This window comes from Lytechinus variegatus, chromosome 1, assembly GCF_018143015.1.
Source record: "Lytechinus variegatus isolate NC3 chromosome 1, Lvar_3.0, whole genome shotgun sequence".
Classification (NCBI taxonomy): Eukaryota; Metazoa; Echinodermata; class Echinoidea; order Temnopleuroida; family Toxopneustidae; genus Lytechinus; species Lytechinus variegatus.
Genome location: NC_054740.1, coordinates 84,544,776 through 84,559,630, shown reverse-complemented (window position 1 = coordinate 84,559,630; position 14,855 = coordinate 84,544,776). Strand labels below are relative to the sequence as shown.

The window sequence follows — 14,855 nt, the reverse complement described above, 5'->3', positions numbered from 1 at the left end:
TGACATATCGCTTGCGGTCGCAATACCGGTGTAGCTCTTTTCCCCATTATCTGACTGACGGCTTGTGGTTGTAGTACCAATTTAGCCTTCCCCCATGAGATTTACGTCATGCAGGATGTGATGTATATCAGATGAATGATCGATCTGACTTTTTCTTACTTAAGTTAAATTACAATTTGAATGTAGTTTAACTCATTAAAAATCATATAAATGCATTATATTTATTATAGCCTTAGAATAATAATAACAATTATTCAAAACCATTATAGTCCCCCTGTATTTAAAATACATGGTGATATTGTGTGCAAGATTGAGAATTTACCTTTTGAAAATGAAAATGAAAATATATAGTAGTTAAATGATCATATAAAAGTAGAATTGATCTCAAATTTCATAATTGCTCACATAGATTTAGTAAGTACAATGGAGGTTTTGCAAATGACTATATAAGGCTACCAAAGCAGTCAGTGTTTCAAATGGTTTCAAAGAGTCATTGATTGAAGAATGCAAAAAGATTTTGAGGAACAACTCCAATAGGAAAAAGGGTGAAAAGGGTTTTATGGAAGAAATTGAGGCAATATGAACATCTGAAATCAAATGTGATTTTTTTTTCTGTGAAAATGAAAAAAGGTGAATATTTGTATTAGGAATGACACACCATGACTTGATTTTGATGCATTGGATAAATGTAAATAATTGGACTGGCTATCATGAAATGATGGATGAGAACTGCATTTAGAAGCAATTTACCTTCCTCAGATTAATGTGTTGAGAGATATGTCAAGATAGTAATTGGGAGTCAAAAACACATTACAGCATTAATGCGACTATGTTCTGTTTAAACAAATCCAACATTAGATTACTCTAGATATCCTTAAAGATTATACAAACAATTATCTACATTGGATATGACTGATTGTTAGTAGTCGAAGCCTCTTTGGATTTGGTCATTGGTTTAACCTATTCTTGTAAGCAATGGGTTTATATCTTAACAATCAATTGATGTAAACTGCTCAGAATATGATCAAGAATGGCATTGGGAGACAGTGTTGATTTCATAGGCCTTTAAAGATAGATGTCCCATTTAAATGAATAGAAAGAAAGTATATTTGCTTTCAATGGTGTAGGTAAGCAATTGGTTTTTATGTATTCCATTCAACTTCAATCAACATTTTCTGATATTTTTTTTATTAATGGCAGTACAATAATTGCTTTTTCAAATTGGAATCTATTCTTGCAATTCATATAAAACAAAACTGCTATACTAACGCGCTATATGCCTCTTGAAGGTAACTTTAATAGTTATACACTTTTTTCATGCAGTATAATGTCTCTTGCAAATGTGTCCTTTAATGCCTTGGTACCTTGACTAGGAGCTATGTTCAAAATGGCTATCCGCCAGCATTGAGATGGAATGCAGAGGTTAGCGATGTCCTCTTCAAGAATTTATGAGTCACACAGTGTGAAGGAATCCTTACTATTCCTTGATAACCCTCAAGCCACACAGACGAAACCAATCCCAAATCCAACAAAAAATGTCTCATTTCAGTTATGGACACCATCTTTCAAAGGAATGTGATTGATTAACATCATTAACATCTCTTAGATTGTTGGCAACTTGTAGCCATGAGTCTACAACATGACTTCAATTTAGCTCATGGTTTACAGATTCGTGTGTGTCAAACAGAATGAGCACACTCAAGGGTAAAATATATATGGATGCAATCTTTTGTCAGTGGTAATTAAGTAAATTCATGCTTATTCTGGTGATTTAAGACCATTTTGGGGGTCTAATTTAGCACCTTTTAAACCAAACCTTGCAGTCTTCAGTGAGACATGGGAAATCTACATAATCCATGGTTCTATTTGAAATTGCTGTAATTGTGATCATTGTCCACTTGATATGTACCACCAAGTACAGTACAAAGATGAGATCAATTTCTTCAAAATGGCATATAATTTGAATCATTTGCTATTCTACCAACAAATTAAGCTCTAAGCCTTGTCTTTACTATATCAATAACAACTGTAATTGTGAAAAATTTACTCTCGGTTGATTAACTACAACGATGATTTCAGTAATGAAGTATACATAGTAGTACATGTAGCTTGTAAATTCCTCTTTACAATGTACGTGGATTATGGTGTTGGCTATGTGGGTGTAACTGAGGTTTGGAGAGGATTGTGATAGCATGATTTCCTCATGGGCAATCTAGGATTGGTGGACCATCCTCAAGAGAATAAAATAGCTATTACAGAATGGATCTAGCAACAAGCCAGATTTCCTGAGATAAGCCAGTAGAAGAAAATAGGAATGAAACATTTTCACATGGAATGTTTGGCTAATGCATGCTCATGCAGGAAAGAGGATTGGTTACTCGCTATTCTTTCATAATTTTTTCTTGGTTTTTATTGTTAACCATGAGGAAGAAGTTACGTCTAAACATTTTGTGCATGTTTGTAGCGCAAATTTATTTTTCCTTAGTAATTTGTTTTGCGTGTACCTAACACCTTACCTTCATGTTGTTAAAAGTGGTAAATGTGAAAATGATAAATAAGTGAGGATTTAATGTCAAGGTAAATAGATAGAATATATAAGTGATGATAAGATGATTGGAAATAGAATATGAGAAAAAAACAATTAAACATGAAGAGATAATGTTAAAAAGGAAGGAAGGAAGTTCACAGGTTGTAAAAAAGAGAAAGCTAGAAAGAGAGAAAAGAAAGTGCGAGGGAGAGGGCAAAAGAGAAGAAATGAAGAGTAAAATAGAGAGATATAGATTAGTGTAGAGTAGTAACATGAGAGTAAAAGACAGTGGAGAGATTTTTTCTGAGGTGTACACATTACGTAGTTACATGTAGTATATACATGTACAGTGGTGCTCAAAAGTTAGTGAACTCCACCAGGAAGCGACATTTTAAAAAGTGTTCAGATTTTGTCATTTTTAGATATTTATTTGTCAAATCGGGTGATAAAATATTACATTCAATATAGTTTTTTTATATGGGCTCGCTCGGGACATTGTAGTGTAATTGTTGTCTACATTCAACACTCAGCATGAAGGAGTGCATTTTCCGGCGGGGTTCATGAACTTTTAAGCACCACTGCATACTTTTCATCTATAATGAAAAGGAAAACTTCTGTATAATAAGTCCAACCTAATTTCATTTTAAGTCTTGGACCTGTTACAAAAAGCTATGCGATCAATATTTATGTTTGATTTTATCTTTCTTGTCACAGGGCCCTTAGATGTGTGACACATCTTATGAAGATGTGAAACTAGTGCTGTTGAAAACATTCAAAACTATTTCTCACAGCATTCTTGTATATACTGATATTATCTGCAGTTTATGATTTTTTAGATTTTAAATTGTAGTTGCCATACTGTAAAGATAGTTACGATAAACTTTTTCTCTCACTTTTTTCACAAAGATTTGAAATCACACTTACTGCTATTCAAGAATTGGTCATTGATATTAACCCTGTGTCTGCCAATGATAATGACTATATCTTTGGAATGTTTAGACCTGATCTGTGTCATATATTGCAGTATTGATGATATATATCTTGTTCCATTATGACTACAAAGGTCTGTAAATCATTCGTTATGACACAATCCTTCTTTTATATCACACAGTCATCAAGTACTTACTTCAGCCCAAAATACATGATTACACAAGTTCCCAGTAAAGGTCTATAATCACTATGCCTACATGCCTTCTACCTTTACACATGTCCTGAGGGGCCCAGCCGTTGGGCTTCGGTAATTGACTCAAATTGTTGGCATACCAGTACCTTGGCTGTGTAATGTACTGCAGCACAGAGAGCTGGTTGGAAAAGTATAGGGGAGTAGTTGAATAGAGAGAGATAAGGAGGGGGATTATGAGTGAAGTGATAAACTAAGGTGTGAATTTTTATTATGAGGTATTATGATATGAACAGTAATACACAGTAGTAACGATAATGATAGTAATAGTAATAATGTTAAAAATGTGAAGTTATAAAATTGAGAAAAACCATATGAGAGCAATGTTGATTACCATTTTAAAGAGCATTAAGTGAATAGTGAATCATAATATTAATAATAGTAATGATGATATTAATAGTAATAATGATTATAGTATTGTAATTGTGATTTTAATGATTATGATAATGATTATTTACCCGTAGCCCTTTGGTGAGAGTGGGAGCATGGGGCGGGGGTAGACAAAGAGAGGCAGAGACAGACAAACAAAGAAAGGAAAGGGGGGGGGGGTGGGGGAGGGGAAAATTTTCAGTATTAGTCCAAGAATATAAAGATTATAATTTTCATTAACAATGATCCTTTTATCAGCATTTTACTCATTTTCTCTCCTCCTACACTATGCTGTGTTGTTTATGACATATTGTAACATCACATCAAACTGAGATTTGTTAGCTGTAATGGAAGCTGACAGCATCACCTTAGTCAACCCACAGAGAGTTAAGTCGATAATGTGCTTTACGCCTGATACCCAAACACATGACGGAAATACATGCAGGGCAAAGTCATTCCCTTTGTAATTTGTTTAAACAAGGGTGTGGATATTACCTCTAATGTTACCTTTTCTATTTAAATTTTGGAAATAAATACCATTAGATTTGAGAATGCTTTCATTGCTATAGACCTTCAAATCTAACATCTGTTTGCCAACCCTGAGCCCAAAACTTCTTAAACTGGTGGTTTGCAGTCTGTTTTTGTGAGAGACTGATAATGGGCTAACTGAAAATGGCATTAAAAATTAAATTTGATCAGTAATCCCTTGTTTCGTTTTTGGAGAAGTAGAGAGGTTTTCAACCATTATAAAGCTGTTAACATCAAATTGACTTAAATTTCAACTTGTGTAATTGAATGTGTTGAAAACCAATCCCCACCCCAAAGTATCTTTTAAGTTGACTTTCATCTTGTCACATGACAGACAGAGAGTGTTAAAAGCATAACAAGTTCCCAGCATAAAATTTACCCACCTTTCAACTGGTGGTGGCTCATGTCTATCCTCGGGACAGGTGATCTGTTTCATCACATAGGTGTTAATGGTTGTTTTGTCTGGTGATACCATCTCAGCTAAAAGGTGTAAAGTGAACCTTGGCTATGATACCCCAGAAAAGCGAGCACCAGTCACATACATTTTATGACATTCAAATGTCAGCATACTGTGCAAGCAAGCCCTGGGCATGGTATTCACCTTGGGCTGGAGAAGCAGCTGCGGCAAAAAGGCATTGACTCCGATTGGAACACTTTTGTAAAAATTCAGTAAATGCATTAGTAGATTTAATATGATAAGGTGTAGATGACTTAAAACACTGCTTAATGATTCCGTCCACAATAGGAAATTCATTTATATGTATTGCCATGACCCTGTAATTTCTTTGAATGATTTCATGAAATGTGAGAGAATAGAAACATATTTTAAAAAGCTTTACTCAAAATTCAGAGAAATTTAACAACATATATCTGTTTCTCCATTCCATATGAGGATTAGGATTGTTTTTATTATGAACTTTGTATTTCTTTTTCTATCCTGTCCTTTTAACTCACTTAATGACGGCATATCAGTCTCTCATTGGATAGTTAGTTTTAAAGTGCAAGTGTATTGATTAGAAAAAATACTAAAATTTGTTTATTGTTAATAAAAAAGGACCATTTTAATTCTAAACATACGTTTGATGACAGTGATTGTCATGAAGCATGGAGTTACAACCCTATTCCACTCGCAAAGACTTTGGCATCCATGGCCAGCTATGCTGCAGTGCCATAGCAAAGCTATGCGTGACCTTTTCTTTCAACTCTCTCGCAGAGACTTTTAATTAATCCTCTAGATAAACTGTATGCACTGTCCATTAGATTACCTCTGGTTTTATTAAAAGCAAAACAAAATGAAACACCTACCTAATCTTTGTTTTGCAGATGAACATGCTCATTAAATAGTGTGAAATGTGATCACGGGGCAACAGCACCAAAAAGATTTAGGTTTGAATAGGATGGAAATTGACGATATTTACCATCCACAGTAGATCAAGAAGAGAAGTAATTTGCAGTGCCTCCAAATCCTGCAACAAAATCGATTTCAACATCCTTGATACCATCATGCCTTATACTTAAAATGTTCCTTTATTAAGTATCAGAGATGTACGGCTATGACCTCCTTCACAATCACTTTTTTAAACCAATTCTGTTTTTAAACCAGTGGGATCTATCTATAAAAAAAATATGTATTTCAATGTAGTACTAGTATAAGACATGTTGATCTGATGTATGGAATTAAGTGTATGGTACTGCAAATGACTTCGGATTTATGGAGGAAAACAATTTTATGAATAATTGTCTTTTTATTTTCCCATTACAGGTCTTGGTTTTGTCAGTGAGGAAGATTACTCTGAAAGGTGAGTTATTTGTATTATTTTGTGATTTCTTTTGTTTTTGTTTATTCATTTTGTATAAATCTGTGAGTTTGTTGTTTTATACAATTTTTTTTATTTGGTGTGTTTGAAAAAAATAAGTCTCATTGTCATTTTATACATGATCATCATCTTTATTATAACTGTTATTGTTATAATAATTTATGTTTCTATCATTATTGTCAGTTATTATTATTATTATCATTTAATAGATTTGTTTGATCATCAAAAGTCAAGTAATCTGCAGATCAGATTTACAGATAATGTGAATTGAAAAGAATCATAACTGGATAATTTCGATATTCAATCCATATTTCATTTCAATTTAACACAAACTTTTAAGTATATTACACTGCACTTCCAGGTAAAGAAATTTACACCCTGTATTCCATGTTAAAAAAATCAGACTTCCTTTATGTTTCGGCAGTGATTACCATGAACTGAGTAATGTCATTTTCCAGGTAGTATTGCAGCGTATCTAAGCGCAAGGGCATTGCTTTGTCTTACAAGATTACCCAAGTCTCAGATAGTCATTTGCTTGTAATTTGTGAAGGTTTATACATATCAGATTCCTGATACTCAGAAACTCTTCCAGAAGTTCTCAACCGATGCAGCAGGTCTAGGGGTACATGCACTGGTACACGTTCATCTAGTGATGACAAATTGGTTGTGTCATATTTATGTATGATCTTGGGTGCAGTTACATGATAGTGCCATTGTGGCTCCATTGCCAGACACTTGAGCCTTCCCCTTCATAATAGTCGCCTTTGTTTATAGTGGAACTACTCCAATCGAATCCAGAATGTACTGAGTCGTGAGAATTGACTGCGCATTTGCTTGTCGTAGTTGGATATTGACCACTTTGATAAAAGGATATATTCCATTCTTGTTTCATTTTTGTTTTTAATTTATTAACTTTATAAATTCACAATATTCATGACTCTCATTATGGGATTATATTAGTTTTACTCCAAAATTGATGGTCATTGAGTGAATACGATTTAGGCATTTATTGTAGTCATAATGATACTAGCAGATTGGCTGCATGTTTGTGCAATGAAACATTTGCGATAATCTGATTGTACCAGAGAAACAAACGAATGGGTGGCTTATTTGTAAAAATAACATCTTTAGAATAGTAAGCAGCATAAAAATTAATTAATTGATTCAAAGAAAATGTTAAATACAGTAGTTTTCACTATTATCTTTTGAAAACAATGAAGAAGAATGAGAGAGAAAGATAGATGGTAAATAAAGGTTAGATTAAAAAGATATAACCATAATGAACGGAAAGAGTGAATGAAGAAAAAAAAGGAAAAGAAACACAAAGAAAAATGAAAGAGAAAACAGAAAGATCAGAGGAGGACGAGGAGGAATAAACAAATGGAGAAGGTATCCCATGTAAAAAGCTAAAAATAAGAAAAGGGAGATAAAGGTCTGATGATTAATGCAATTCCAGACAAAATATCCAAATGAAGATGAGATGAAAGGAGAGCATTCATAAGGAATCACTATGCACAAGACTCACTGTGCACAAGACCTTTACATCATCTTTAACATTTACCTTAAGCTATACCCCTTTCTGGATAAACATCTGTGATTGGTGTATTATCTTTCAGCAGATGACAGGGATCGTTATACATCTTCTTCCTGTTGCTTATTTTAGAGCAAACAAAAGCAACGATGTCTGTACTGCCTCAGCAACTAAAATAGAACATCACAAACATTGAAATATTCTAGGCTGACTGGTGTGTTATATCACAGCTCAATATAGCAAGCCACAATTTGTTTGTAAGCTTGAGGATGTATAGAAGGGGTCTTCTAATGATTTTTTTTATTTTTGTGGTATAACATGCTTTATAGTACATTCAACTTTCCTCTGAACTCTGCTTTGGAAAACTGTCATTAGATGTACCTGGTGTAATCCCATAGGTTGTATATACGATTGAATAGTTGATAAAATGAATGTGGTATAAAATTCTTCCATATGAATTCAAATTTGATTGAAAATTATGGGGTAAATATCAATCATACATGCCCTTTTTGCTGATCATTTTTCTTTTTTGGAGATAAATCTTTTTTATCACAAGCTCTGACAAGCCAAACATGTAAATATCAAAGATATACTTTTACATGAGTAATAAACTTCTTTTAGGCAAGAAAAATGACTGATGAATACACCTTGCCTTTAAGAAAAAGGAAAGGAAAGTTAAGAGTCAGAGATGAGGGGATGGAATGCTTGGTATTTTGGCAAGAGCTGTCTACTGAAAGCAATTTGTTGTCAGTTGGGACTTCAGGTCCGTGACAAAGATAAGGTCTAAGACATGGAAATATTCCGATTGTGCAATAAAAATGTCCAAAGGGGCCAGACAGGCATTGCAGATGCTTGTTGCATGAGGTATGAATAGGTATGAATAGATAGTAGCGACAATGTTGAGGGAGTGGCAATGTGTGTGCGCTGTAACTAATTATGCCATTGACTAGCATATTACCATACAAATATTGTTTTTTATAAGTTTTAGATGCTGAGAAAGATATAGAAATAAAAAAATGAAAAAATTTGAAAAATGTGTTCTTGCTATAGTATATATGCAGGCCATATATATGGGACTTTATTAGAGCACAAATGGGGAAAAAAAAGATGAAAGGGGCATTGAGGCCAACAATAGAGCATCCACATCCATGGCCTTGATTAATTTAAGGCCTGAGAATGTCTTGTTACTTAATGAATTAATGAAGTTTTATGTAAAAAGTGTCTACCCTCAATTGTATTTCAGAGGCCTGTGACATAAAACCATTGCCCCTAAAAAAAAAAATCTGGCAAACAAAATTATGTTATTAACTCGTAATACATAATTTGGCCAAAAATTTTCAAGAGTTTTTCTTTCATGCAACAGGCCCAAATCATTCATTTAATTTGCAACTAAACTCATTCTATAAACCATTCTAAAAATTTTTCACAAGCAGTTAAATGTTGATCTGCATTTTTGTCTCGCCGGCATAGCAGAGCGACACTATAGGCACCGCTTTTCCGGCGACGGCGGCGGCTGCGTCGTCAACATTGAAATCTTAACCAAGGTCAAGTTTTTGAAATGTCGTCATAACTTCTAAAGTATGTGGACCTAGTTCATGGAACTTGGACATAAGGGTGATAGCGTATAACTGAAGATCCTGCCTGAGTTTCAGGTCACACGACCAAGGTCAAAGGTCACTTAGGGTCAACGAACTTTGACCATGTTGAGGGTATTTGAGGAATTGTCATCATAACTTTGATGTTTTATGGATCTAGTTCATGAAAATTAGACGTAAGAGCAATTAAGTATCCCTGAACATCTTTTGCAAGTTTCAAATCACATGATCTAGGTTAAAGGTCATTTAGGGTCAACAAACTTTGATAATGTGGGGGGTATTGGTGGAATAATCATAACTTTAAAGTTTATAGATCACAGTTCATGAAACTTGGGACATTAGAGAAACCATGTATCCCTGAATATCTTGTGCTTGTTTCTGGTCACATGACCAAAATCAAACTTCATTTAGGGTCAATGAACTTTTGCCGTGTTGGGTGTATTTGTTGAATTTGCATCATAACTTAGAAAGTGTATGGATCTACACATGTAGTTCATGAAACATAGACATAAGGGTAATCAAGTATAAATGACTGTTTTGCACATGTCTTAGGTCACATGATCATGGTCAAAGGTAATCTTGGGTCAATGGACATAGTATCCTTTTGTGAATAATTATTTAATAGCTGTTTTCAAAGTCAGCACTGCTGCTATATCGAATTGCGTGATGCAGGCGAGACTGCCAGAGGCGTTCAACTTGTTTTAGTATTCACTCGAAACACATTTAAAAAAATAAATTAAAAATCCATTTGTTAAGTCACATTCCAGTTCTTTGTTCAGATTTGTCATTTCATTAACACCTATCAATAGGGCCCTTTGTTGTTGTCTTCCCCCACTTTTATTGTAGCAAAATAAATATTCTTGTTTCTTGTCAGAGATGTGTATTATACAAAAATAGGAAACTAAAACTAAAAAGTGCTCCCAATACTGAAAGAAGGAGAAACTTTCTCTTTCCTTAATGTCTTGAATAATTGTCTGCTGAGCATTTCCTGAAATGGCAATATAAAGTCTGTAAAGCACTTAATAATATCTGATATATTAAGTGCTTTATAAATTCCAGATATATATGTGTAAGTTGAAATAATTTTAAAATATGAATTCTATATGATTATTTGATTCTTAGTGATTATTATATTATATTACATTATATTATATGGTTATATGTTTCTTTTCTGCTACATGTATTGCTTGTATGATTATTATATAATTCTTATATGATTTTCATGTATTTCATGTAAGTCATTTGGTCATCATACATGAGACTGACCTAATGGGTCAATTTGTCTGACCATCATTCATATTGATATGTGAGGCGCAACCATTAATAGCATAAACAACATACACATGATCCATCTATAAATGAATTGTGATGAATAAACTTTCCAGTCTGGAGAACTTGTAGTTGTTTCCAATAGTCATGATGAGCATTTGTTTTCACAACCATCCCCCATCGATGATGTGTATTATTCATTTTTTTGTATTCATTTTTTATTATTAAATTAGGCTTTAATTTTGAAGGGATTTGTGGTGACATGGATATAAAAGATTTGGGCATATAATTGTGTAGGCATCTTTCAGACAGTTCATTTTAAAATTGCTATAAATCTGAATGTCCGTGCTAATAGGAGTCTGGAACACCAAGACTATCCTCCCATCACTCAGCCAGCATCTCACTCTGACAGGGATATGATGTCATGGCTGCCAGCCCTAGCTTTCCACCAATCACAGCCAAGCTAGCCATATATGGGAGGCAGTCCCAATTACCCACAATCCTTTGCATACCATACCCCTATCTTTCTTTGTTACTCTCTCTCTCTGTCTCTCTTTCTCTTTAACTCTCTCCCTCCTTCTTGTGTACCTAACTATGACTGAGTACTGCAGTAATTTATCATGCTCCGTGGTATTGTACCACTGATTGGAACCTGAGGGGGCCCCCGATAGGAGGGTCTGCTTTTCCATTTTGCTGTTCGAACTACACGGTCAATTTGCAAGTCGGTCTTTCTTTTAATTGAAGAACATCTCTGCTTGTTGCTGTGTGCCACACGGGATAACAAAGTTGGGAGCTGGACTCCATTATCTAAGTAACGCTTGGAGCGAATACGAATGTTCAAGTTTTTCCCCTTTTGCAACTGAAGGATTAAGAAAAAAACAGCAACAATTGTAGTGTGAAACGTTTGGAAAGTAACTTAGTTCCCTTGGCGAGGAATACCATCACCTCGAGGAGACATTTTGGTGCCCCTTCGGCACCTCGGGATGGATCTGGTGTTAAGTCAGACATAAGAAGCGGTAGGCATCCATCTTTCTTTCATGTCTATGTGGATATTACATAAAGGACATACATGGTTAACTAAGTCATTGTTGTATCTGAGGAAATTGGTGGTAATGTATCTTTTAAAAGAATCGTTCTGCATGCTCACATTATGGATTTTCCAGTAATTTTGTTAATTTAGTGAAAACTGTATGTATGTTTACAAATCAACATCTTAAGTGAATCTGAGAGTACCTTTAAACATTTGTGAGTCAAATTCCAGAAAAAAGAATAACAGAAGAATACCTAATTTGATAATTGAAACTAATTGAATTATTCTTACACCACTTTGTATACTATTAATTAATATTAATTTTTTCAAATGAAAACCATTGCAACTAAGCAGTTAAAAAAAATTGATAAAAAGAATCAACAAATTTGTTACTTACTAGTATGTGTATCCACATGCATGGCTTATTTATTAATTACATTCTTTGTTGGAACTTTGTAATACATCAAAATTGATTGATGATGAATCAGGACATATTTAAGAAAGAAATAGATTTTTGTGTTACAAATAGACCCAACTTTTTGGTTGTTTATAATACTGGTATATATCTGGGAGAAAGTTACAATTAAATTAGGGATGAATTTGTTTGATTGCTTTTAGAATATTTTACTGGATCTTGTTTGAAAGAAATCATGCCTTTATTAAGCTAAAATGTTTTTGTGCATCATAAAATTAATGCAATGAAATTTGTGAGAAATATTCGTATGGAATCACATGCAATTTTTTTGGAGCCATTTCATAAAGCTGTTCGTAAGTTAAGAGCGACTTTAAGAACGACTGGTGATCCATTCCTACGCGCTTAACCATTGCCAATGAATCTACCATTTGCCACAAGAAAGGATCACCAGTCGTTCTTAAAGTTGCTCTTAACTTGCGAACAGCTTTATGAAGCACCCGCCTGGTATTCCATTGAATTTATATTCAAAATGTATTGATAAGGGTTTTAATATAGAAATACCCATGGAAATGTTTTGTAAATGCCTTATACATTTTCCAAGTGCCTACTTCAGAGGCGGCCAGTTATCTCAAAATAGTACACTAATGACCAAGAATGCTGCTTTCATTAAGCTCTCACTACCCCCTGACCCTCTCTGTGAAGTACAATGAGACTGGTATAGGAAAGTCATTTTTGTGTGTGACTGATGAAAAAGACAAGGGAATTGTTAGTGATACAATTCCCTAACAGACTTTTAAGATGGAGTTGTCACTTATTTATATCTCATTTAGGGGTCACTTGACCCTTTTTTGTGGATAATCAAGTATTAGATATAATGATAATCATAATGAAAATGGTAATAATAATGGAACTTGGTAGTGATATTGATAATGTTGATGATGGTAATACTGATGATACTACTACTACTACTACTACTACTACTACTACTACTACTACTACTACTACTACTACTACTACTACTACTACTTCTACTTCTACTACTACTACTACTACTACTACTACTACTACTACTACTACTACTACTACTACTTCTACTATTGCTACTACTACTACTACTACTGCTGCTGCTACTACTACTACTACTACTACTACTACTACTACTACTACTACTACTACTACTACTACTACTACTACTACTACTACTTCTACTACTTCTCCTTCTACTGCTACTACTATACTACTTCTACTTCTACTTTTACTACTACTACTTCTACTACTATTACTACTACTTCTACTACTACTACTACTTCTACTTTCACTACTATGAGTGATAATGATAGTAGTAAAATAATGATAAAATAATGATAATGGTTTAGCCTGAGTTAAACAGGTTAGTCCACCGATGCGCACCAACAAATTTGTCCACACTGGTGTGCCTCTAAAATAAAGAAATATATCACCAACGAATATAAATTTAGGCCTGGTTTCCCTATCCAGATCTATATATACTAATTTCAAAAGGATACAATCATTTCCAAACCTTGGTCAACTAAGTATATGAGAATAACACTTTGCAGCATAAATGAGACCAAATAAACAGAACAAAATGGCTGTGCACACGCTTCAGGATAACAATGTTTCTGGCCGATAAAATGAAGCAAGAAAATTGAGAAATCCTGCTTTGTACTATTATTATACTATTACCTCTCCTGGAATGAGTGCAGCACTATTTGGATGAATTTCTTGCTGAATTAGATTAATGCCTAGAGCATAGAGATGAGAAACAGAATAACAGGAAAGGCTTGACACTAGGCAAAATGCTGTGGCAACCATGTTTTCTCAAATCCCTGAGCATTTGTAACTAAAATTCAAGGTTTTCACTCAAGCTAAATTACTTTTTTCTTTACACATAATAGTGGATAATTGAAAGAAATTCTACGATTAAGGATGGTATGGCCGTTATTTTATACATGTGTAATCACCAGTTATTAATTGGAATATTAACAGAATATGCGATATAAATGTAACTTGTATTGTAAATCTTATTACAAGTGATAAGGACAACTTTCCAAGTGATGTGAATACAGTTACCAATTATTGGGAATTTGTGGTTCTGTCCCTTAGCACATATGTTTCTCTGATTTTCTATTTTCTTTTTTAAGCAATTTCCACTTAGGATGGATACCCTTTAAATCATGCTCAGATGGAAATGTGCTATTGAATGTGATTATTGAATTCAATATCAGAGCCATCTTTTCTCTGGTGAAACAATTTATTCTTATTTCACTTGCACATTCAGTGGATTAGAAGGTGTGAACCATAATAAAAAGTGGTGTAGCTTTTAAAAATAATAGCTTTTTAGTGGAACAGAGAGAGAAACTAGTTTAAAATGCAAACTCTTTTTTTCAAAAGAAAATTAAATTTTTGTTAAGTAGTGAAATATTTTTGACAAATTTGGTGATTTTTTTTAAATCCTGACAATACCTCTCTTCTTCAGATTTAATCATTTACCCAAACTATTCACCTTTTTATTGATGCAAGTGAGAAATTGGGCCCAAGTGGGGAGGCACCTATCTTCTTTAACAATCCTATTT

General features: G+C 33.8%; 1 protein-coding gene across 16 annotated transcripts in view; it reads left to right on the top strand.

Annotated features, from left to right (window-relative positions):
* LOC121425834 (muscle M-line assembly protein unc-89-like) overlaps positions 1–14,855 on the top strand; it is a 177,513-nt gene that overhangs the window by 107,300 nt on the left and 55,358 nt on the right. For all 16 annotated transcript variants that reach the window (XM_041622018.1, XM_041622024.1, XM_041621983.1 and 13 more), the window contains one exon: positions 6,367–6,403. In XM_041622018.1, coding sequence (XP_041477952.1) covers positions 6,367–6,403 — 37 coding nt within the window. The remainder of the gene's footprint in view (positions 1–6,366; positions 6,404–14,855) is intronic.